We start from the raw sequence: 27,126 nt of genomic DNA on the forward strand, positions 1-27,126 counted from the left end.
ATTTATTTAAAATATATAAGAAAAAGTATTAATTTAAAATTGATATGTCATAGCCCTGGCAGTTGTGGCTCAGTGGATTGAGCCCTGACCTGTGAACCAAGTGTCGCTGGTTCGAGTCCCAGTCAGGGCACATGCCTGGGTTGCACACCAGGTCGCCAGTTGGGGGCGTTCGAGAGGCAACCACACACTGACATTTCTCTTCCTCTCTTTCTCCTTCCCTTCCCTTCTCTCAAAAAATAAATAAAATCTTAAAAAAAGAAATTCCCACAGGAGGAAAAATAATAATAAAATTGATATGTAATGTTTAGTTTGGAAGCTACATATATTAAGATTATAATATCTAAAATAGCCAAAAACTATTCATAACCTGGTATTTGGGATGCTTACATTTTTAAATAAAGAAAAAACGTTTATCTGAATTATTTTCATGTTTTGTTTATACATGATGCATGGATAAGCAAATTTACTTTGCAAATATTACACTACGAATGCAGACAGTCTTTATTCCTAATATAGCAAACTGGACTTTATATGTATGTATGTAAGTAGTATGTGTATAAAATTTTGGTTTCTTAAGTCCTAAAGATACATCAAATGAAGACAATTCATGAATTTGGTAAAGCTTGGTTTGAAGGACTGTAGTACTATCATTTTTATCTCATTAACCTGAATTTTAACATCAGTTTTCCTTATGCATTATGTTGTCCAATGGCCATTAATGATGTACATTTAACAAAATATGATGAAAAAATGCACACTGGTTGATATAACAATCATGGTAACCAACTACTTCAACTGAGCAATAAATAGAATAATTGAGTTCTATGCATGCTTATTAGCTCCCTGCCAGCAGGTAGATTCTATTGATTTACACTTAGGAGGATCTCAAACTATTCCATTTAAGGAGGGCAGTGACTCCAAACTCTTTACTTCATTTACTGACTTCTAATACATAGAAAAGGCAAGCAAAGTCATCACCACTTTTTATGACATCAATCTCCTAGAACAGCGATTTTCAACCAGAGTGCTGCAAAAAATTAAAAATATGCAATACCTGACTATTTAGTCAGGGGCACTGACCTCTTTTCCCTTAGATTATCAAGTTAAAAAATGTCAACAGCCAACAGAATAGCCATCCGGTGTAAATGAATCAAAATTATACCTATTTTCTCTGTCATGTCAGCTGAAAATATATTTTATGATGTGCAGTAGAATTTTAGTGATTAGTTTATGTGTGCCATGAGATGAAAAAGGTTGAAAATCACTGTCCTAGAACACAGAAAACTTCATTCAGAAATCACTGGCTGGGAAGATACTGTAAACTATTTGAGGTGTTAAATTAAGAATGGTCTGTGTAAAGCCTGAGCAAGGGGTAGTCAAAGATCACACATATCGGGATGTTTTTAAAAGACTACATGAAATACTCCTCAGGATCTTACAACTCCTTTTGCTTTGAGTCTTTGCCTACTACTAGCTAAATGAATTTTTCTCCTATGACTTTAAGAGAACTGATCAAAGTAAGTCTAAGGATTTATAAAAACGAGAACTAAATTCTGGACTAATGGGGACTCTTACTAATATTCTGTCACCTAGAGGACACCTGCCTAAGAAATCAGTCTCTACTGCAGTGATCATTTTGAGGTATATATACAAATATCAAATCACTATGCTGTATGCCTGAAACTAATATGTTGTACATCAATTATATCTTTAAATCCAGAAAAGGAAAAAAAGTAAAGAAGTTTTAGATATACCCCAAAAGAAACCAGTCTCACTCTTTTTGACATCTCCTTCATATTCAGTTTCTATCACACTTTACACAACACAACAGACACTTCTTCAGAGTCTAAGTGAAAAAGTACCCCATGATTTGTTAATCCCTCTCCAACATCAACTACCAAATGAGAAGCTTTAAGACCCTGTAAGAAAAAGAGTTGGGGAAATATGGTGTTAGGTACACTTATGGAAGTTCTCATAAGTTTTTATACATCCATTAATAAAATTAACACTCTAAATAAATAAGTAGAACATCATTGTCTTTTAAGAACATCTTAAAATAGAAACACCTGGAGCCCTGGCTGGTGTGGCTCAGTGGATTGAGTTCCAGTCTGCAAACCAAAGGGTTGCCAGTTTGATTCCCCGATCAGGGGCACACGAGAGGCAACCATACACTGATGTTTCTCTCCCTTTCTTTCTCCCTCCCTTCCCCTCTAAAAATAAAATCTTAAAATAAAAAGAAAGAGAAGAAACCACTCGAAAGTCTGCACGTAATTTCCTTCAACCATTCCGTACTTGCTAGAGATCTTTCAAAACTGTCCCCCCCGCCTTTTTTTTTTGCAGTTTCAATAAGATACTGGTAACTTAATTTTTCTTTGTTTCAGATATTATGTAGATTTAAGATGTGGCTTTTGTTTTTAAATCGTCACTTACTCACGTTTTATCAGATGCTGTGTCCAACATGTTCCCAAAGACAAAGAGCTACCTGAAATGCTGAGATGCTCTGGCAGGTTCAAAACATATGCCAGCAAGCCCTCCTTTACTCCGTTCAGCTCCCTTCTCCCCACAGATGGGGAGGCAAGCTCTGAGGCTCAGGTTTCTCTTCCCACAGTTTCTCTTCATTTCCCCCAGGCCTCAAAGCAAAAGCTTCCATTTCTTTTCCACCTCCTGTTTCCCTCTTCTATTGTCAACCTCCAATTCCTCCCCTACCCCCACCGCCAAGTTATCCCCCAAATAAATGATCTACAATGAATAAGACTGGCATGGAAATCCTTGAGTTGAGAAAAAGTAACAGAGAAGTCAATGTGCACAAACTAGAATTTTGTGTAAGAGGAACCTGTATTTGGGGGAAGAAATTCTTTATTTTCAGTTTCTCTAACTGATGTATGTTTATGAATCTCCAGGCATAATGTTGCAGTGTGCCAAGAGTTATGTGAAACTTTAGGGTAAATAAAATACATCTTTCTGGAACATCACTTTTTTTCTATGTTAAATAAAGCTGAACAATTTTAATATTAAAATATAGACATAACATTAAAAAAACAAAATGTGCATGAATTTGAAGGATAAAGCATGTTATTAAAAATGTGTTTAAAGTGAACCACTTTGGACAATGTGATCAACCCTCCTATCCCTCACCTTGTGTGAGTTCATCCCCTATGTGAGGGAAACTGAAGTGGGAAAGGCTGAGAAGCAATGCTTCTGTATTGGTAGCACAGCTACTGCAAGTGAGGTCCTAGAAACAGAAAATTGTTCTTGATCCTAGTGTTACAAAAAGGGGGTGTCCAAAAACCCCCAGAGCTTCCAGGCTGGGGGATGGGGAAAAGGAAGCACCTTTTAGGATGCCTTCATGCCTGAGGCTAGGGGCTACTGTCTTTGTTACACAAATGAATTGGATGCTTCAGGCCTCAGGAAGATGGAAGGGGTCTTGGACCGTGGAATGGTATGGAAAGAGCACACAGAGCCTGCGTGAGGTTCTGTGAATGGTCAGAACTGGGTTCCATGCTCTCTGCGTCACAGGACGCAGTCAGGGATTTAAAAATAAGCGGCAGACATTTTAAGGACACACATCATGCTGCTTTGAAAAAAAGGGTTCGCCATGCAGTTTGTAAGGTGGGTAGAGGTGCTCTCCAATGCGGATTAGAAACGGGGAACACCATGCGGCTTGGGAAAGGAGGGAACACCATGCGGCTTGGGAAAGGAAGGAACACCATGCAGCTTTGAGAACACCTTGTGGCTTGGAGAAGGGGGAATACCTTTGTGGTTTTGGAAAGGAAAGGCTGGGAATTCATGCGGCTCTGGATTAAAAGCTGGCGGGCACCACAACACAGAAAGACCTCCCCAATCAGAATTGAATGATTGGCAGCTACTGGTAAAGCTGAACTGTATCTAGGAAGTAGGGAAACAATTTCTCTAACTTTTCTAAAACTAGCCTGGTTTGGTAGGGAGAGGCAGAAATACGTGTGTGTGGGTGCTTTAAGGAACATAAGACTTAATGGCAGAAATCTGCAAATAACCTAAATCTATATAACTATTAAATAATTCTTTTTCTTTTCACTGAACTCTGGTATTGAGACTTATAATTCTGGCAGCGGGCAATCGGACCCCTAACTAAATGGCCTGTCGGTTCTGTTTCAATTGGAGCAGCCCAGGGGTTCTATAACACTAGCAAGGTAAAAATCACTTTTCAAGATGAGTAAGACCTCACTTAAAACCTAGAATCATGAATGAAAATAAATTTGTTTATTTGAATTTTAAATTTAGATTTTTTTTCATACAAAATAAGTCAACTATGAGATGCCTTTTGAATGAAGGCACATTAAGTTTTCATTTGTAAAACTCCAGTCTTAAGAATAGAATTTTAAAAAGAATTTTACGAATTTTACTTTCCCACGGCTCAACATATACTAAATTTGCTTAGCTTCTTCTAACTGAACGTGATGTATCATTTCAGGGCAAGAACACATGTTGAGGCATTATGATTCCTAGACTCTACACTATGACCAGAATTCAGGAAAGTCACATGGCCTCTGTGGGTATCAATTTATTGACCTTCAACCAGGAGGGGTATTGAGTGATTACCTAAATGAAAGGTGTTAGAATCATGACATAAAATTTGGGATTGATACGATGAATATTGTATGACTAGTTTCTATAACTAGTTTCTGTGACCAGTCATAGACATTCTCAATTACCACACTGCGGAAGGGTTCTCAAAAATCCAAGGTTTCCAACCTTTTTTTCCTGTATAATTGTATCTCATTATATTTACACTGGTGGTTGTCAGAACATGGAAGCAGCTAGAATGCACATCTGGACTTTTGGTATATGCTAATCAACCTGGCCCTGGATTTAGCTGTTCCCAAAGATATGCTGATGGTTTAGCAGTTCCCAAAAGATGTGTTGATGGATTGAAACCATTCCCAGGGGAAATGGTAATGAACCTAGCCCATATGTTAACTAACCTGCTGGGGGGTGGGGGGAGGGTGAGCAATCAGATGTAAATAACCTACTGAATATGTTGATAAGCAAACTCACCCTCACTAAAATGTGTGGTCAACACATATAAAAAAGGGCCTGCAGGAGTGCAGGTGAGACTCCTACAGGCTCACCAGGAGGACCAGGAGTCCCCATTCCCTGTTCCCCATTCCCCTTGGTCCTACCGGCCCTTGAGTTGGTCCGGGAGCTGCCTCTCCCCTTCCCCACTTTCTCCCCTTTTCCCTCAATAAACCCATTGCCTAATCCCACAGTGGTCTCCGGGTGATTTTTCAGAGCAAGGCTACCCTGACAGTGGTCAACAGACTTAGAAAATATTTTAGTTCTCACTTTGAAAAAATTAAATAGTCTAGAATTTCTAGATCTCACTACATTAATGACAAAATTTTCCACAGTACCTTAAGTATATGCACTCTGGAAATTCTTTCCAAAATATTGCCTTTGCTGTAGTTGTACTTTAGATCTTTGCTATCTACTGATTGCCAACTAAAACAATAACAACAGAGTGGAAACTATCTCATGGAGACCATTCTGGGAGTCGACAAAGAGAAGTTTCCAACTTCCTTAGGTTGAAAAAACAAGTTCCCACAATTTCCAAAACATTCTCATAACATCTTAGTATTTCAAATAACTTTGCCCTAGGGAGTAAGCCGGCTACATATAAGTTTTTCTCTTGAGCAATCTTTAAAATATAGAAATTTCTCTCCTTAATCTTCAGGAACAAGAATTAAAATTACTTTCAAATAGTGTGGATTAATTAAAAATAAAGCAACACCATTTTTCTTTGATTGCTTAATAGCCATCAATAAGAAAACCTGATTTCTCTATTTCCAAATGTATCTTTAGAAGTCCTCTCTCTCCCCCTCTTTGCACCCCCACTGTCCATCTCTCTCTCTCTCCCCACCTCCCCCCTTGCTTTTTTCTTCCTTTCCCAGTCTACTACCACAGCTTTAGGCAGAATTTTACCATTTCACAGCCTTTTAACTGATCTTCCTATTGCCTTTCTGTCCCTCCCCCCATTCCCACCACTTTTTCTTATCTAACTTGTGTCTGATTTATGAAGCCTGGCAATTCAAATAATTTTACAATCTAGTATCAATACATACCTCTCCCACCTCCTCAGGCATGACTCCCATATTAAGCCTCCCTTCCCGCCAAGCTGCTTTACCTTTTCTGCAAATATGCCATATGCATTCTATTGTTGCTCATGCTTCTCGAACTCACAGCTTCCCACTGTAATCAAAACAAAATCCTAAATCCTCGCTATGTGCATAAGGACCCACATGAATGCTCTGGTGGCTCCCTCACCCCATCTCCTTCCATTTCTCCCCTTGCTTATTTATTATCTCCAGCCATACTAACCTTTCTCCAACCACCTCAAATATGATAAATTCATCTCTGTCCGGCCTTTACATTGCTCTTTCTTCTGTCTGAAAGGCTCTGACTATCCTGGTGAAAAGCAATGTCTCTCCCACAAGTGAGTCTATTACTTTACTCAATTTTATCATTTTCACAGCCCGTATGAGAGCTTATCTGTTTATGTGTTTACTGTCTGTCTCCCCACAACAGAAAACTAGTTCCAAGGGACTATTTTATCTGTTGCTGTATCCCCAGTGCCTCCATCAGTATTTGCACAAAGCAGATCCTTTCTTAACATTTGCTGACTGACTAATCCTACTGGAATTCTCTCTACATCTACACCTTAAAGAATCCTAATCATCCTTTAAAACTCACCTGCAATGTTAGGTCCTCAATAGGGTGTTTATGACCTTATCACCAATGTCTAAGGTTCAGATCAATTAAGTTACTGAGCACCTATTATAGAGCAGGTATGTGCTAGGTAGTGGTGGTAAAACAATCAGCAACATATGGTTACAGTCCCTGTGGCATTTACAATCTAATGGAATTTTATAAACTTAAGTGGTTTCTGCATCCTCTGAACTCCTGTGGTAATTAGACTGTACAATTAATGTGATAATGAATCACGATGTGCCTTGTAGCATTTCTTCTATTGTATCAAACCATAATTTGGTAGCTGTTGAACATGCTGTCACCCAGGAATGCAGACTATATACTGAGAGAGCCATGTTGTGCCTTCCCAGTCCTTTGTCTGCTCCTCTGTGGATCCGCACACATTTGAGGGATGAAAAGTAAAAGGCTAGAGGCCAAGAATCCAATTCTCTTCCCAGAGTTCAACTCTACATGACAGACATTTATGAGAGTGGCCTTTATTTAAACAAAAAAAAAAGGAATTCAAGTTTTGGAAAGTTAAAGGTGTGTTTTGATAACTCTGTTATTTTGAATAAGCTATTTCTGCATACCAAATATGATGAAATTAAATGATATATGTGAAAATGTTTGCAAAGTACTTTTTATATGTAAAACAATTTCAGTGTTATTTAATTTTTAAAGGTCTAAGCATTTGCTGCCCAAATAGACTACATTTGGTAGGAGTCATGTTTTATATTTCTTTATTCTCTTCCATGACACCTGAGCAAAGAACTTTACCTTTCAGAAATAAAAATTTTTATTCTGAAAATGATCAATGTTTATTCTGGATCACTAATGCTAGAAACATCTTTTAAATAATTCTACAGAAGACGTTTGCTACTGCCATTAAGAAGAATTTTTTAATTCTAAAACCAGAAGGAAAACAAAGTTATTTACCTGTGTTTTATTCTCTCTAGAAATAGCAATACAGCAAAGATTCATATTCAAGAATTTAAGCACAAAAACTCTTAAACCATAGAATGATCTTGGATCTTCTAATAACTGAAACTGAAGTTTACTTCTCATGTCTACAAAACACATATTCTCTTGAAAAGATTTTTTAATATTATCAAGTGTTAATGTAAATTGCCATGTTAATTCATACAAATATAAAAATTAATTAATGTAGAAACAAGCATCCCCAAACTTCTTTATCTTCTACATTTGAATAGGATACATAATCTTTTCATCCAAACCACTCAGGTAAACACTGGCATAAGGAAAACATGAATTCCTAAAAATTCATAATCTGAATTTTTATTAATTCCGAGTTTGCTAATTTGCTACTATAATATATAATAATAATTTTTTAAAATAAGGTGCTAAAGACAAATCTTTTAAACAAAACAAAAATCTCTTCTTGATGTGCTTCTTTCCTAAGTAGTAACTTCTTCTTACAGAGATCTATAATAATGCATCAGGATGCTCACTGAAAAGATCAGGGATCTGAAAGTTATTTTTAGCTTTTAAACTAAAAAGTTGATCTCATTACTTATCTGACCTTATCCTGTCAGAACCATCCAACTAAGCTTTCTAAAATCAGTCATGCTGTAGTCAGCTTCAATTACAAGTGTTTTTCTCACTGGTCCATTAAGTTCAGAGAAGACTTGGCAAAATAGAACTCTATCTAATATATGTGTAAGAAGGGAAGTTCAGGCAATGATTTAAAAACTGAATAAAGGCAGCATGTAGGAAAGAATGCAAAAGCAAAGACAATGTTAGATATTCTAGCAGGTCACAAAACTAGAGGTGTTCATTTATTTTTTGCTTTTCTCTAAAAACAAATAATAAAAATATAGACTTTGGATTAATGAATTTTAAAATCTTGCCAAAGTCTATGTGTTAACACAGAGTGAGCCCAAGGCTGGCTGCCAGCACGCCTAGGAGTCTGTAACTATGCATCAGCAGGTAGAAACTTACTGTGACCTCATGAGTTTGTTTTAACTATTAACAAAGAAAAGCAATGAAAAATCTCCTTACCCAAATATTTGTTGGTAGAGTTTCTAATTTCAATTGCCATTGACCAGTGCTTTTACATTTGCTCTCTAAATGCAAAAACTAAAAGCTATACAAATCCCCTGAACTAAATCAAAACGGTTCTAAATTCAAAGTCCAAGAACCAAGAAAGCACTAAAAATTCTAAACTTTTGGTCACTGAAGGTAGAACACAACTGTAGAGCAGCGGTTCTCAGCCTGTGGGTCACGACCCCTTTGGAGGTCAAACGACCCTCTCACAGGGGTCGCCTAGGACCATCGAAAGACACATATATAACCACATATTGTTTTTGTGATTAATCACTGTGCTTTAATTATGTTCAATTTGTAACAATGAAAATACATCCTGCATAGCAGATATTTACATTACGATTCATAACAGTAGCAAAATTACCGTTACGAAGTAGCAACGAAAATAATTCTATGGTTGGGGGGTCACCACAACATGAGGAACTGTATTAAAGGGTCAAGGCATTAGGAAGGTTGAGAACCACTGCTGTAGAAGAAACAGGGGGCCTTCTTTTAACTCACTACCCTAATCAATAGTCCGAAGAACCCGATAATAACATTTGTAGTAGTCAAAATAATAGTCCCCTCAAAAGATGTCCATGTCCTAATCCATGGAACTTGTGAATGAATGTGTTGTTGCCAAAGTAGTAAAAGGGAATTTCACAGACATTTCAGGTTAAGGTACTGAGATCGGGAGAAAGCCCTGTATTATTCAGGAGGGCCCAATGCAATCATGAGATCTCACGAGAAAACTAGGAGGATATTAGGAGTGGGAGATGTGACACTGGAAGCAAGAGGTAGAGTGATGTAAGGGCTAAAGCCAAGGAATGCAGAAGCCGCTAAGAGCTGAAAAAGCAAAAAAAAAAAAAAAAAAAAAAAAGGATTCTCCAGAGCCTCCAGAATGAACCAGTTCATAGGTACCTTTATTTTGGCCTCATAAGACTCATTTCAGATTTCTGACCTCCAGAACTGTAAGATTATAAATTTGTGTTGTTTCAAGCCATTAAACTTGTGGTAATCTTTTACAGTAACAACAGGAAATTACAACAAATAATTATAAAAAAAGGTTTGAGATTGCCAGCCTGTCCATGCTCCCCACCTCTGTGGGAACTGCCAGCATCTACTGAGTTGTGGAGAGTACAAAACAAGACAGAAAGGCAAAGAAAACACATGATTTTATTTAAGATAAAGAAAGAATCAATTCCTACCTACTAGGTACTAAGCAAGTACAGGGCTCAAAGAGCTTAAGACTATTAAAGTTTTAAACAATAGTGCATCTATCAGCCTGACTTAGATAAATAAAAAGCAAAGATAATGTTCCAAGGGTGTAAAAGTAAAGCCTGGAAAGGGAACAGACTTTTCTACGCAAAAGAAACTGACCGAAGGATCACCAACCTGCAAGGGTACACATAGGTACTTTGACTTTGACTTATAATATAGTACAAATCTGAACTCCCACTTCCTGCCTTATTAAGGAGGGAAATTTTCATAACTGCTTTTCGCCTTGGCTTTTCAAGGCAATTATATTCTAGCTACACTTCAGTACTCTGTATGAGACCCCCTCCCTTTTTATCTGGGAAATGGGGAACATGCAATGCAACACTAAAATCCATCAGAAAACAAAAATGGTTTCCTTCCTTTAAATGGCACCTATTTTTATTTTCTTTTTCCTTATTTTTATTCTTGACACCATTACAGATGTCCCCATTTCCTCCTCTCTAAAAATAGTTTATTTTCCTATTCATAGTTTCTATATTACCTGCAGTCACTTCCTAAATTATCATAAAACTGCAGTCTCTAAGAATAAGCATGGTCTACATTAGCAGTGAAATAAATCAACCTTTTCAAGTGAAGCTGAGAGGGTATACAATTTTGGCAGGTTTTCTTACTGCTTTTTCTATATTTTATTCCTTATCATTTAAAAGAGACCTGTCAACCAAAATAAGAAAGTTAAATATCACCCTTTTTCTTCTTTCCTCTCAGCCAATAACATAAATGTACTTTGAAAATTTATCAGTTTTCAAGCCACACACAGAAAAACTGTATTTTCACAATACTTCTGAATAGATGGAAATAGAAAATCCCTTGCTTTAAGAACCTTGAAGGAAAAGATCCTGCACTCTTATTTCACATCCCAAACATGCCTCTCACCTGCTATTTTGATATTCAGATTGGCGTCCAGAAGCAAATTTTCAGCTTTTAGATCACGATGAACAATGTTCCGACAGTGACAAAAAAAGACAGCTGTGACGATCTGTTTGAATTTCCGACGGGCCTCCTTTTCTGCCATTCTACCATGAGCCACCAGGTGGTCTGTGACAAAAAAGAACACAGTTCTCATTTTGGACACTGGTATAATTTCAAATGGTAGATGTAAGGAGGGATGCAAGGGGACCAATCAGATGAATGAGTTAAAGGAAGTGAAATAAAAAATAAAAATCAACACAGTTACAGTCGTGGTTTGTATCTATAAACATTCATTAGTGATCAGTACCCAAACTATTTTAAGTAGAAATCCTGTTATACATATATGTGTGTAAGAATACACTTGCCCTACCACAATTTAAAAAAAAGAAAAAAAAGAATTCTGAAGGACAAAGTGGTACTTTTCAAGGATGATAACACTTAACACCTTCCTTTTCTTATCTCCATTGCAAAAGTTTACATATACACAGCAAACATACCCTTGAAGATAAGTATCAGCAATGTTTCCTGTGCTAAAGGGTGAGGTAAAAAGAAGTCACAATTAACTTCAGGCTAATATCTCTTCTGCTTTCTCAAAGTTTTGCAATTTGACATAAAAATTTATTTATTTGGTGACCATTCTCTGTAATGCATAGTAATATGCCTACATATTTACATTTGCATTTACTATGCTTTACAAATATTTTAAAAACTATATTATTAATTTTTACAGATAATATCAATAGAAAACCAGGTGAATTTTCTACTACTTTAAATAAAATAATTTCATTAGCTATGTTGCTAAGGTATATAGCACAAAAATTTACATGTTATAAACTTTGTAATACTATGAATCAAGTGATCTTCCATATTTAAAAATGAAATGATTGACTCATAATCGATACCATAAGTTCTTTACATACTTTTTCCTAACAGGGGCAGGAGGTTTTTCATGAAGCAATGACATACATATCTTTTACCTAGTTATTCATATAATCAATAAATTACATGCAGGTCACAAGAGCTCATGGAGTTAGAAATGATACAATTTTCTGTTTGAAATTTCTAACAGTTTCATCATTACTGTCCTTAAACCAGCTGATCTAGCTGGGAAAAGGACACATCTGCCATCATAAGCATCCTGAGATAGTGGAAAAGTAAAAAATTAGAACACTATAAATAAACATATTGTTTAACCATAGTTGTTTTAGTAATACTACCCAGTTGCCTTGGTGCCATCTCAATTATCAATAGGACCAGTCAGGTATATATCTTTTCTTCATCACATAGAGGAAGTCTGGGATAAAACACATGTACTAGTAATGACTGCTAAGACTAAGAGCTTAGGGCATAAAATAGAAGGGGGGGCATAAAGAAGGGGAACTGAATGACAATCCATCTACACAGCAAATTTTCAAATAATTTAAATTGTGACCACAGAGAACATAAAAATTTGGAGACCAAAAATATAGTAATTTTAATAACGTCTTATAAGTAGATCATTTAAATCATTAAGAAAAACCCCTCAAAGGAATTCTCACATTTGTTAGGGTTATCAATCATGCACACACAAGAACTCTGAAGTATTTCCCTCAAAAACAATCATTATTATGGCCAAGATTACCAATTTAGTAATGATAAAAAGAATATAAGTATTCAGCTTAGAAATTAAGAGGACAGCTTTCTACGGGAGTTTAGAGATGGTGAGAAATGAACTCACACTTTGGTATGTTAAGGCTTCTGGTGAGACCTGTCATAGGAATTTTAAACAACACAAAGTCCTAACTATGGACAGTAACTTAACATAAGCTGTTAACTGGACATCTATCAGATGTACAACACTTTTATTTCAAAGGCCATTCTCTAACAGTACCTGCTCCTTTGACCGCCCCCCATTTCTCTTAACCCAAGGCCTAATTATTCTAATAATATGTTTTAGCTGCTAAACTTTGTCTAATTAAAGAGTTTTGAAGAGACAGCTATTCTTGAGAAACATTAAAATAAACCCTTATGAAGGTTTACCATCAGAAGCTCATTTGGCCAAGCTAACCATTAATTAAAATGTCCAAGAGACATTTGTCTGGCAGTAAATACTAATTACCAGAACACATCAAAGAGCATCTTACATATAACAGAATGATTAAGTTAGTAATTTGCAAAATAAGTGATTTTCATTTATTAAAAAACTATATTTTCTACGTACTTCGTTTTCTTAAAATGATTGGAAAGTTCTCAAAATTGTACATAGGCCAGTAGGTGATGGAACATAGCCTAATTCTGTTTGATCTCTACAATGACACACTGGTTGTCCTGGACAAATCATTTATACTGCCAATATCCCCACCTCTTTATCTGCCAAATATAAATAAATTCTGTTACATTCTACGACAAAGAAAAAATAAGTGTATTTGTGCATAAACTTGTATTGTGTAAAAGTTATCACATATAACATAACTTGAAAGATATTCAAAAAGCTATTTTTTTAAAGGCCTACTCAATATTACACAGAAAACACTTAAGAATTTGGTTAACAGATCATAAGATTTTTCAGGATTCTGTAGCTCCTGAAAGTAATTATTATATAAATCTTTTGTCACTGTTACATGGTTCTGATTAAAAGGTATTTATGATAGTACAGCAGGTAAAACAGCTTACAGTATTGTTCCTAAAGGTACTCACAGAATCCCTTCAGTTATAAAAACAAAATATACAAATCATTTTTTAAAAAGTGTTGGCTGCAAACATCAGATGTTTTCTCCTAGCCACTGAATTTGATGTTCAAGTTTTCTCCTCTTTGGGAGCACTGTGCTCCCTTTACAAATACAGGACCATCTTAATGGCTCAATGTCATTCAAACTTATCCTCTGCTATTATTTTTGCCCATCTTATTACCACCCCTCTCCCCACCCCCTATCCTGTTAGTTTGCTTTCAGTATAAACCTACTCGGTCTTGTGGGTGTGCCAGGAGACCAGCAGCCTGTGGTGGTTTTCAGTCCCTCCTGAAACTGCCTTCCAGCTGCCTGTAGACAAATGGCTGTTTTATGTTCATGTGTACGCTAGAGACAGTAAGCAAAAATTCTTCAAGCTCAAATGTGATATTTTACTTTTGGCATAGAAACCCAGCACAGTCGCCCAGATCAAACTTAACACCAAGCCACAGCATTTGAATAAGTGCTGGGGTAATTTCAGAAAGGCAAATGAAAGAAAATGGCTCCTGAATCACTCAATATTTAAAGTAAAACATATTCTGAATATTGTCAGAATAAACTCCAGCTGCAAGGAACTCTACAGAGTTATTCTGCTTCTTATAGTCAGTTCAATGAACTAGCTCTGCTAAATACTGGGCTAGACACCACCCACATCTTCAGTCCCCAACAACCCACACTAGCTAGGACCCTAGCTTCCTGTACCCCTACTCCAGTCTAGACGATCTTCAATTACTCCCTGCTGCATAAACTCCCTCACAGTTAAGACCCTTTTCACTATCAATTAACTACTCATCTATCTACTTGCCACTATATGTCTCAGGCAAATTTTAAGTTTTTCTCTATCACAACTTCCCTGCAAACATTTCTCCCTAGACAAGGATAAGGTAACACAGTTAAAAGGAGAAAATGGCTCTGATGTTTCAAGTTCTTACTGAAAGTAAGGAGTCTAAGTTCTCTTTCTCACTTTCCAATTATCCTAAACCACGTGGCACTAGATTTCTTTAATCTTTATCTGCTCTTCGGTACAAAATAAAAAGAAGTTAGTGACACTACGGGATTTCTGTATCTCATGAGGAATAGTATTAGAAGTGGAGAAAAAGAATTCTGAAGTTTCAAAAGTATTAGAGCACCAGCAAGTATATATAAAGTTTGCTTCAGAATTCACTGTTTGTAATTTTGTTCCAATTTGACTCACAAGAAATAGCTTGTGATACATTTAGATTCTAACCTTTCAAAGAGTAAAAATACACCTCAGGCAGTCTTAACTTCCCTAGTGCAGCTTCACTGGAGTGAGTGTCAGAAGCATGCCACTAATGTGATAGTGGTGGGGAGCCAATATTTCTTTAAGTCAGTTTTGCACTATAAACAGACAGTATCTCCATTTGTCTGCTAAGTCTACAACTCCTGACTGATCCAAAACACTAGCTTAAAGTGAAAATACCCTGACAGGAGGTCAAGCAACAGGACAGAAAGTTTTCATTTTTCACCATGAAGAAATGACCTAGTCTACAATAGGGAAAGGTGGCGTGTGTGCTAAGCTTAGGCAGCTACCTGAAGAAATTTCTGCCAATTCAAGATAAACACAGCGAGTAGTTCTTTGCTTTGCCATTCTATTCTAATCATTCTTCTTTCTACACCGGTGGAGGTGAATTCCTGTTTGTCAAACAAATGCTTCTTCCCAAAACAGACAGAACAAGGCATAACTAAGCTTCCTGGGAGCAGGTTAAAAAGAGTGCACTCACTTTAATATCATACTCTCCCTAATTCTTGTAGCCTCCAGCTCCCGGGCTGGAGGAAGAGGGTTTGTTATTTTGTTTCCCTTGCCAAGAATCTAACTGCCTCATACAAGGCTTCTACTTGTTGCTGCCTCTTGTTACTACCTATTCTCCAGTTGTCCAGGCCAAAAATCTTGGTATCATCATTCTCTTTCTCACACATCACACATCCAATCCCTTCAGCAAATTTTATTAACTCTACCTTCAAAACAGATCCAGACTTGAACTACTTCTTACCCCTATCCATCCCACTATAGTGCCCCCAAGTCTAGTACCAAAGCCATTAACTTCCTTCTGGATTGTTGTTAATACCCTCCTAATATTACTAACTAGTATCCCTGTTTCTGCCCTTGGCCCAGTGTACCCTATTTTCAAACAACAGATTATTAGTAATAATCCTTTTCTAAAAACCTTTTATTTTGAAATAAACAGATTCATAGGAAGTTGCAAAAATAATACAGAGATCGCATGTAACCTTCACCCAGTTTTTCCCAATAGTGAAATCTTACATAATTATCAAACAGTATCAGCCATGACCTGTGTGGTTCAGCTGGTTGAGCGTCATTCTGCACAGCAAAAGGCCACTGGTTCAATTTCTGATCAGGACACTGTGGGCTGGGTTCCTGGCTGGGGCGTGTGCAAGAGGCAAATGATTGATGTTTCTCTCACACATCAATGTTTCTCGCCCTCCCTTTCCCTCTAAGAATAAACCAATAAAGTCTTTTAAAAAATCAAAATCCAGAATTTGGCATGGGTACAGCGTGTGTACTTTTCTGTCATTTTATCACATGTATACATCTGTGGAACAACCACTGTGATCAACATACAGAATTATTTGAAATTACTCATTACTGAGTTCTCCTGCAAGTATTAAAAAAAAAAAAAAAAAAAAAAGAAAAGAAAAGAAAAAGCACAATATTTTGTCTATTTCAAAAAATTTTAACTTTTTCCTTAAGGATTTTGAGAAAACACAATTTCTTTGTGAAAAACTTAACAGTAACAAAATATGCTTTAGTTCTGAAAATTTTTACCTGGAACTATTGCTGTTTTTTCTTACATCTCCTATTACATGCAAGAGAGAGCTCTGTGTATGACTGGTGCTTAATAATTACAGGTTAACTCAAGGAATATCAATCGCAGAAAAGACTATACTCTTCTACAAAAACATTTTTTATTCTTCATTTTGCCACTAAACAAAGTCTGTAAACTAAGCACTGTTTATGTTGTCATCATTAAAAACTATACTATTTTTTATACAAAGTTCATTCACATCACATTAATGTATAAAGGAGAATTTGCTTTCTTATAGATTCATTAGAAAATACTTCTAGACTAAGCCTCAGCCCAGGCAGCTCATGAAACAGGATCCCATATATTCCAAAAGGTCTTTAAAGAATGTTATTCAGGACTTCTGGCCAAGATGGAGGTGTAGGTTGACATGTTTTTCCTCCTTGCACAGCCATAAGAAGGATTACATCTACATACCTCCAAACAAAGCACAATCAAACTACCAGAAAATCGAACTGCATGGAAGTCCAACAAACAAAGATATAAAGAAGTAATATTCATCTAGACAGGTAGGAGGGGCGGAGCCGGGGCAGAGAGGATACCGTGTGGCAGCAGCAAGGCAGTGACTGTGGCTGGCTGAAAGAATGAGCAGTCTTATAAAAGCCTGGAGGGACACCCGGGGAGCTTCCCAGACAAGGTAAAGCTGAAGGAGTTCATCATCACCAAGCCACTATTACATGAAATGTTAAAGGGACTTACTTAAGAAAAACAAGATAAAAACTATGAACATGAAAATGAAAACAGTATCACAACTATCAACAACAGAAGCTAGGGAATGGAAACAAAGGCAGGCTAAGTAGGCAACAAGAGTGGGAACAGTATCATAGGTAGGGGAACCATGTGGAGGAGTGTCAGCTGGGTGGGGGAAGGGAGAAGAGGGAGGGAAATGATGCAGGAATTAAGAAGCATAGTAGGAGGGTGCAGAATGGACAGGGGGATGTTGAGAAGAGCTTATATACACAACCCATGGACATGGACTAAGGGGAGGGACTGCCGGAGGGAGGGGGGTTGCTGGGTGGAGAGGAGCAAAGGGAAAAGAAACTGGGACAACTGTAACAGCATAATCAAGAAAACATACCAAAAAAAAAAAAACCCAAAGAAACCCAAACTCATTATACATCACTAAAAGTGGAGAAATCAGACATTATACAACCCTGAAATCATGTAATAAGAAGTCTGCAAAGTATTCCTGCCCTCGCTCTGCCCAAACTGACCTGTATTTAACCAAACCACTTTACAAAAAACAGTGAGCTAGAGACACATGTTAAATGATACAATAAGGACCTAAGTCTAGAACGTGAAAAGTATGTTAGACAACCCAGTTTCTTCAACAAATAAATGGCACAGAATAAAGGTGTGTTTGTAGAAGGAAGGAGTTACCGCAAATTATAAAAAGTTTAAGCAAATGATCAACTCAATGGAAGTATGTACTCTGCTGCATCATGATTTAAACAAACTAAAAAGGTGTTTTGAGACAATTGGAGAAAGCTAAACATGTCCTGTCTTTTAGTAAAAGAATTTTGTCAATTGGTAGGGTGTAACAATGGTATAAACTTTAACTTTTATCATGAAACAGTAATTAATATTGGATTTACTCTTCCACTTTAGCCAACTATAAAAGTTGGACTGTTTGCAGACAATGGACAATAACCAACAAAAGGCAATGATTCTTCACAGAAAGAAAACGTAAGAGGTGAGCCCCACCAAGTGTCACTGGTTCAATTTCAGTCAGGGCACATGACTAGGTTGCACGTCAGGTCCCCAGTTGGGGGGTGTGAGTGAGAGGCAACCACACAGTGATGTTTCCTCCCTCTCTTTCTCCTTTCCCCTCTCTCTAAAAATAAACAAACAAATTAATTAATTTAAAAAATAAAATAAAAAATGGTAAATTAAAAAAAAAAAAGAAAAAGAGGTGAGCCCCATATACACCCAACCACAACCTAGGGAAACAGAGTCCTACCAAAGAGAAGTAGGTCAGGACAGAGGAAACAGATCAGAGTTAGGAGTTACAAAGGAAGCTAGACTTTGGATGGCAAGATTACAGAGAAGGAGAAAGCAGCAGAGAAAAAAAAAAAAACCATCAAAAATTAACAGAGAAATTCCACTTGGGTCCTTGGCCAACTTCCATAGTGAACATGTACAAAGCAAGACTACACAAGGAATAGCAGAAAATATTTCTGGGAGAATGGAAGCTACAAAGACATTTTAGACGTTACACAGTGCTCATGAAATGCTGAAGTTCAGATACAGCTTACAAGAAAAGACCTTGATGAATATTCTAGGTACTCAAATTAGACCCTAGAAGTGACACTAAGAGTGAGGGCTGTGCCACTGGAGTAAGCGCAAACTAAAATAGAACCACTCTAATAAGCCTAAAAATCAAGCTGCAGTATGATCAAGTTGATCAAAATAATCTCAACACTACAGAAAATAGCATAACGTAGAGTTTCTACAACATGTCACCCTTAATATCCAGAATACAATGAAAAATTACTAGATGTGGGAAGAAGCAGGAAAAGTGACCAAAAATCTAGAGATTAAAGCAACAGAAGCAGAACCAGAGATGACTCTGATATTAGAGCTAGCAAGCATGGATTTCAAAATGACTATAATTAATATGTTAAAAAAAACACAGGGAAATAAATGTACAAAAAAGATGAAAAGATATGAATATGTCAAAGGAAAATCAGAATCTCTAAAACATATATGATGTATAAATGTGTATTCTACATGACAAAACACCTGAAATAGAGAATTTATTGAGTAGGTTTAACAGGTGACACAGTATAGAACTAATGATCTTAAAATAGGTATTATGGTTTTTTTTTTTAATCCTTATATAGGAGACGAAATTTTAAGTACATGTAAGTGAAATGACATGATTTCCTGAATTTGCTCTACAATACTTTTATTTTCTTAAAGATTTTATTTATTTTTAGAGAGAGGGGAAGGGAGGGGAAAAGAGAGTGAGAGAAACATCATTATGCGGTTGCCTCTCATGCGCCCCTAACTGGGGACCTGGCCCATGACCCAGGCATGTGCCCTGACGAGGTATTGAACCAGCCACCTTTTGCTTCACAGGCCACACTCCATCCACTGACCCACACCAGCCAGGACTACAATACTTTCAAAAAGGAAAGTTAGAGGAAAAGATAAAACAAAAACAGCAAAATGTTGACAATTATTAAAACTGGGTGATGAGTACCAGAGTTCATTATGTTATTCTCTTTCCTCATATATATTTGAAAATGCCTATAATAATTTTTTTAAATGAAATTTATCATTTGTACACCAGCATTCGTAACAACATTAAGTACAATAGCCAAAATGTGGAAACACACCATGTGTCCATCTATAAATGAATGAATAAACAAAGTGTGGTATATATATAAAAGTGGAAATATTACTCAGCCTGAAATGGGAACAAAAATCTGACACATGCAACAACATGGATAAACTTTGAGGATATTATGCTAAGTGCAATAAGTCAGTCACAAGAGAATGAATACTATTGATTCCAGTTAAATGAAGTACCTAGAATAGCCAAATTCACAGAGACAAAACGAAGAATGGTGGTTGCCAAGGTCTAGGAGAGGGGGTAAATGCGGAGTTATTTAATAGATACAGAGGTTCAGTTTTGCAAGATGAAAAGAGTTCTGTGGATGGATGGTAATGATGGTGGCACAATAATGTGAATATAATTAATGTCACTGGACTATACACTTAAAAATGATTAACACAGTAAATTTTATGTTATGTGCATTTTATCATAACATCTTTTTAGAAAAATGTTATCTACATCACATGAACACACACATAGATACACCAACACCAGTCCAGGAAGTTATCTTCAGGATATCAAAGTTTGAAGGTACATTGAAATATAATGAACAAATCTCTTTATATAAGTCAAATATATCTAAATATTATGACCAAAATATCTTAATTTTTTATTTTTTTAGCAGTTGAACATTGTCAGGGAAACTATGATATGTTTTCCAAAGAGTTAAAAAAAGTTCAAGGAAAAAAATTTCTGTATAAGTCAGGCAAAAATATTCCTATGGGACGCATATATACTCAATGCAGCAAAACCATTTTGCTCTTCCTATGGGGCACTTATTTTTCTGTCATGGTAGAACTAACAGGATGATTAGGCAACTATGAATGGATGTTAAACAATAAAATGAGATCATCAATGTTTTTAAGCACAGGTGGCTTCCTCATACATCTTGAGCAAGTTGTAAATATAAATGTTAAGTTATACTTGACATTAAGAATATAAAACAGATCCAGTCAAGATGGCGGAGTAGGCAGACATGGCTCATCTCTTCATACAACCACATCAAAATTTTAACAACCATCAGCCAGAACCATCAACAATCGAGCTGAATGAAGTCTGACAACAACGGAATTAAAGAAACTACATCCATCAAGAAGGAGCCAGTAAGCTGGTATCATATCTGAGACTCCATCAGCCTGGCTAACACAGTTTGCCCCTCCCTGGAGATCCCCAGAGACTACACCCACCTAACTTACAGACCCATCCAAGCTGCTTTTCCATATGAATAACTGATCTTGGCATTTACTTCACAATCTCCTAAATCCTATCAACAAGCTACAGCTAGCCTCAGTGAGCTCCATGCTTGCCACTACCAGCAGCCAGCTTAGATTCACAGCTTCACTTTGCCTGGGAATCCCCAAGCCCAGCACAAATAGGAGCCATCTCAGATTTCTTTATAGCTCAGGCAGAGTGCCCTGGGCAAAACACAGATGGGCGCTGACCTTGGCCGGCACCACTGGGAAAACTGCAGGGCCAGGGAACCCTGTGGTCAGCTATAGACCACGTTGGAGCACCACCACTCTGCCCCTGCACAGCTGATCCTCCATGAAGGGCAGAGGATGGTGGTCAGTGGTCACAACCAGTCCTTGCAGCTGACTGACCTAGGTAAATCCCTCCCATTGATCTGCCAAAAGCAACCAAGGTTCAACTATAAGAGGAGGGTGTACTCAACACACATGAAGGGTGTACCTCAAGTACCCAGCTTGAGTGATAGGGAAGGCTGCACCACTGGACCTTCCAGGACACCTACATTAGCCATACTCCCAAGACATGGAGTCAAAGCAGCTCTGTCCAATACACAGAAGCAAACACAGGGAGGCTGCCAAATTGAGGAGGCAAAGAAATAAACAGAACGGAGATAGCCAACCTACCAGATGCAGAGTTCAAAATACTGGTGATCAGAATGCTCAGAGAAATGATTGAGAATGGCCACAAAATAAAGAAGGAAGTGAAGCTTACAAAGTGAAATAAAGAAAAATACACAGGGAACCAACAATGATGGGAAAGAAGCCGGGATTCAAATCAATGATTTGTAACAAAAGGATGAAATAAACATTCACCCAGAACAGAAAGAAGAAACAAGAATTGAAAAAAAATGAGGAGAGGATTAGGAACCTCTGGGACAACTTTAAACATACAACATCCGAATCATAGAGGTATCAAAAGGAGAAGAGGAAGGGCAAGAAATTGAAAACCTATTTGACAAAATAATGAAACAAAACTTCCCTAATTTGGCGAAGGAAACAAGACATACAAGTTCAGGTAGCATAGAGAGTCCCAAACAAGCTAGACCCAAAGAGCACCACACCAAGACACATCATAATTAATATGCCAAAGGTTCAAGATAAGGAGAGAATCTTAAAAGCAGAAAGAGAAAAAAAGATAGTTACCTACAAAGGAGTTCCCATAAGGATGTCAGCTGATGTCTCAAAAGAAACTTTACAGGCAAGAAGGGGCTGGCAAGAAGTATTCAAAGTGATGAAAAGCAAGGACCTACAACCAAGATTACTCTATCCAGCAAAGCTATCATTTAGAATGGAAGGGCAGATAAAGTGCTTCCCAGACAAGGTACTCCTAAAGGAGTTCATCATCACAAAGCCCTTATTATATAAAATGTTAAAGAAACTTATTTAAGAAATAAAGATCAAAACTATGATCATTAAAATGACAACAAACTCACAACTATCAACAATTGAATCTAAAAAATAAAAACAAAAACAAACTAAACAAACAACCAGAATAGAAACAATCATAGGTATTGGGATCATCTGGAGGATTATCAGCTGGGAGAGGGAAGGGGGGCTAAGGGGGAAATGGTGCAAGCATCAAGAAGCATAATTAGTAGGAACAAAATAGACAGGGGCATGTTAAGAAGAGTACAGGAAAGGGTGAAGTCAAGGCACTTATATGCACGACCCACTGGAGGGTGCAATTGCTGGAGGGAAGTGGTGGTACTGGGTGGTGGGAGCACAAAGGGAAAATAAATTGGAACAACTGTAACAGCATAATCAATAAAATATACTTTAAAAAGAATATAAAACAAAAGAATGAAGAATATTGAATGGGAAGGAGATGAAATTGTATTTATTTCAAGCCACTAAATGAAGCTCAGCAATATGGTTCATTTGCTTCTGTTAGCAAAGCCTTAGAAAGCAGCTCGTTTTTAGAGCCAAAGGGGTTAAATAATTTAGCAGGAAAGTAGTATTTTAGTTGTAGATATGTAGGATGTTGAAAAGATTAAGAAAAACATGTTATTTTTGAAAAAATATTTCATTATTTATGCTATTACAGTTGTCCCAGTTTTTCCTCCTTTGCCCCCCTCCACCCAGCCTAATCCCCACTCCTATAGTCATCAATCCCATCATCAATGTCCATGTCCATGGGTCATGCATATATGTTTTTTGATAATCTCTTCACCTTCTTTCAACCAGTCCCTACCTCCCTGCTTCCCCTTCTATAGCTATCAGCCTGTTCCATTGTCTTTATGCCTCTGATTCTATTTTACTCCTTAGTTTATTTTGTTCATTAGATTCCACTTATAAGTGAGATCATATGTTATTGTGTAAGAAGTTAAAAAGATAACACCTAGCACATAGTAGGGTGTTTAAATAAAAAAATGGGATAATGTTCTTAAAACATCTAGGATGATGCAAGATAATATACATGAAACACTTAACACAATATCTGGTACAGAATGGTTATGCAATGTAGTCTTTCCCATTTTCTGCCTTATTAGTCATTGAAAATTCCATAGCACAAATAAATAACTTTGTATGAAGTTCTGGGTTCCATATACGTTGGCGCCATTAGGAAATACTATTTCTGAGATACTGAGAATATCTAGTCTTCAACAAACTAGTGTTAACTCAGTAATTGATTTTAAATGCCCATGAGTTCTGGAAACTTTTCTTGAAAAAAGGCTGGATTTATGACTTCATGGTTTCAAATAGTGAATTTGGGGATATATAGCCAAATAAATCATACTGTGGATGTTTTAAATTACGAGTTTAGTGCTTTACAAAACTAACCAGTTTCTCAGTTCTGTATGTAAAATTAAACATGTCCATATTGTCATGGCTGTCCTTTATGACACAGTACTAAATAACATGCAATAACTATCTCAATAAATCAACAAAATGAATAATAAATGCTTATTCATAATCTTCAATGTCTTCTCTGAAGTTATCCAGAAAACAAACAGGTGTTCCCTCATATAAAAAATTTCACTTGACTAAAATATTATAGAATAACATAAAATTTTCATGCTTTACTTTGTTAATTTTACTGTGATACAATGACCTATTAACAAATTTACTCAGTGCCTACTATATGTTAGACAACTACATTAAACAATGAGGACAGATGGATAAGATTTAAATGCTACAATATGCAATTCAGAGACATTCTTTCACTTCTTCATTCTACTGATCAATATATATTTATTGAACATTCATTAACTATGGGTATTATTCTAAGTATACACTAGACATTTAACAAGGCTGAAAAACAAGTCCTGATTTTCTTGGTGCTTACATTTTAGTGAGATGAGACAATAGCAAATAAATAAATGGTAATAAGAACCAAGAAAAAAAGTAGTGGGAAAGTAGGAAGAGAGGAATTTTATCTTTAAGAATTTTTGAAAAATGTGTAACTTTTTTTTTAGAGAGAGTAGGGAAGGGAGGAGAAACACAGTGAGAGAAAAGCCACTGTGAGAGAGAAATATCTATCAGTTACCTCTCATACATGCCCCAACTGGGGACCAAACCTGCAACCTAGGCGTGTATCCTGACCAGGAATTGAACTGGTAACCTTTCACACTTTGCTGGAAGACACCGAACCAAATGTGCCACATTGGTCAAAGCAGAAGAATGAAATTTTAGATAGCATGGCTAGCAAAGACCTCCCTAATAAGATAACACTGATAAAAGAACTGAGAAAAATGGAAAGGAGAAACACATAAATATCTGGAAAAAGAGTATTTCAGGAAGAAGAACTGGAATATTTAAAGGCCTGAAAATGGTAATACATTGGAGACTTAAATGAACAAGATAGAGATGCCAATGCAAAAATGGAGCGAGAACTAAAAACTGAGATCATGGATATAACTAGTGACTACAGAGTTTCATAGATCACAAAAAGGACCATACATTTATTTCAAACAGATGGGGACTTCCTGTCAAAATGGTGGAATAGGTAAACATGGCTTGTCTCCTCATACAACCACATCAAAATTACAACTAAAATACAGAGCAACCATCACTCAGAACCTTTAGAAACTGAGTTGAACAGAAGTCTGACCACTACAGAATTAAAGAAACCACATCGATCCAGACTGGTAGGAAGGGCAGAGATGTGGAACAGGATGGTCCCACATCCACAAATGATGCATAAAAATTTGGGAGGCCACTTCTGGCCAAGATGAAGGTGAAGGTAGACACGCTGTGTCTCCCTTCACAACTAAGAAGAAATACAACTACCTCAAACCTAGAGACAACCAGAAGTTCTAGAAAATCGAGCTACAGAGAAGTCCAACAAACAAAGATATAAAGAAATACTCAGCTAGATAAGTAGGAGGGGCAGAGCTGGGGCAGAGCCAGGGCAGAGAGGACAAGGTGTGGAGGCAGGGGCGGCATCAGTGGCTGTGGCCAGCCAGTGGAAAGGGCAGTAACACATTTTTTAAAAAGCAGGGAGAGACACCTGGGGAGCACTCCCAGCACCACAACAGACCACAGAGCTCATAGTTCCTGTACCGGGGAAAATAAACCCTCATTGATTCTGACGGTGAAAACTAGAGGGGTTTGGGGCCAAGGAAGAAACTCTGCCAGTCTCTCAGCAGAGTCCACTTGTTTAAAGGGTCCCCATGGTCCTATAATGTCCGCAAACCCACTCACTCGGGGAACTACAACGAGGACAACAGCTAGAGAGGCACCAGTCCCATACAGGAAGTGAAAGAAGTGCCTGGAAAAGGGGCAAATGCTGAACAAGCATCATTGTTCCCTCTCAGACCCCTCCCCCACATACGGTGATACAACATGGTGAAACGGGTTGCCTCTTACTAATAAATACCTAAGGGTCCACCCCTTACAACATAACAGGTGCAACAGCTCTACCTAAGACACAGAGGCAAACAAACACAGGAGCCTGTCAAGATGAGGAGACAGAGAAGTATGGCCCAAAAGAGGGAACAGATCAAGCTTCCAGGGGGAGAACTAAGCGATGAGGAGATAGCCAACCTAACAGATGCAGAGTTCAAAACACTGATAAAGATGCTCACAGACTTGACAGATATGCTTGAGTATGGCAAATGCAGAAGGGAAGAAGTGAAGGTTATTCTACGTAAAACAAAGGAAAAGCCACACAAAACCAATGGTGAATGGAAAGAAACCAGAGTTCAGATCAACAATTAGGAACATAAGGAAGAAATAAAGAGCCAACCAGTACAGAATGAAAAAACAAGAACTGAAAAAACAAGAAGAGGATTAGGAACCTCTGGGACAACTTTAAACGTACAACAGCTGAATCATAGGGGTGCCAGAGGAGAAGAGGAAGAGCAAAAAATTGAAAACTTATGTGAAAAAATAATGAAGACATGCCTAATTTGGCAAAGGAAATAGACATACAAGTCCAGGAAGCACAGAAGAGTCCTAAACAAACTAGACCCAAAGAAGACCACACCAAAACACATCATAATTAAAATGCCAAAGGTTAAAGATAAAAAGAGACTCTTTTGTTAAAAAGATTTTATTTATTTATTTTTAGAGAGAGGGGAAAGGAGATAGGAAGAAAGGGAGAGAAAGATCAATCAGTTGCCTCTCTCATGCTCCCAACTGGGGAACAGCCTGCAACCCTGGCATGTGCCCCGGCTTGGAATCAAACCAGTGACCCTTCGTTTCTCAGGCCAGTGCTCAATCCACTAAACCAAACCAGCCAGGGCTAAATAGAGAGTCTTAAAAGCAGCAAGAGAAAAGCAGTTAATTACCTACAGGGGAGTTCCCATAAGACTGTCAGCTGATGCCTCAAAATAAACTTTACAGGCTAGAAGGGACTGGCAAGAAATATTCAAAGCCATGAAAAGCAGGGACCTTCAGCCAAGATTGTTCTATCCAGCAAAGCTATCATTTAGTATCAAAGGGTAGATAAAGAGCTTCACAGATAAGGAAGAACTAAAGGGGTTCATCATCACCAAACCATTATTATCTGAAATGTTAAAAGGACTTATTTAAGAAAAAGATCATCAAAACTAGGAACGATAAAATGGCAATAAGTACATACCTATCAACAATTG

The 27,126-nt window shown here is 37.2% G+C and overlaps 1 protein-coding gene across 8 annotated transcripts in view; it reads right to left on the bottom strand.

The window, feature by feature from the left end:
* SIK3 (SIK family kinase 3) overlaps positions 1-27,126 on the bottom strand; it is a 310,884-nt gene that overhangs the window by 80,929 nt on the left and 202,829 nt on the right. For all 8 annotated transcript variants that reach the window (XM_090265990.1, XM_090265989.1, XM_090265986.1 and 5 more), the window contains exon 4: positions 10,918-11,079. In XM_090265990.1, the coding sequence (XP_090122116.1) occupies positions 10,918-11,079 (162 nt within the window). The remainder of the gene's footprint in view (positions 1-10,917; positions 11,080-27,126) is intronic.

Source organism: Furipterus horrens, unplaced genomic scaffold (assembly GCF_987537825.1).
Source record: "Furipterus horrens unplaced genomic scaffold, mFurHor1.1.pri manual_scaffold_2, whole genome shotgun sequence".
Taxonomy (NCBI): domain Eukaryota; kingdom Metazoa; phylum Chordata; class Mammalia; order Chiroptera; family Furipteridae; genus Furipterus; species Furipterus horrens.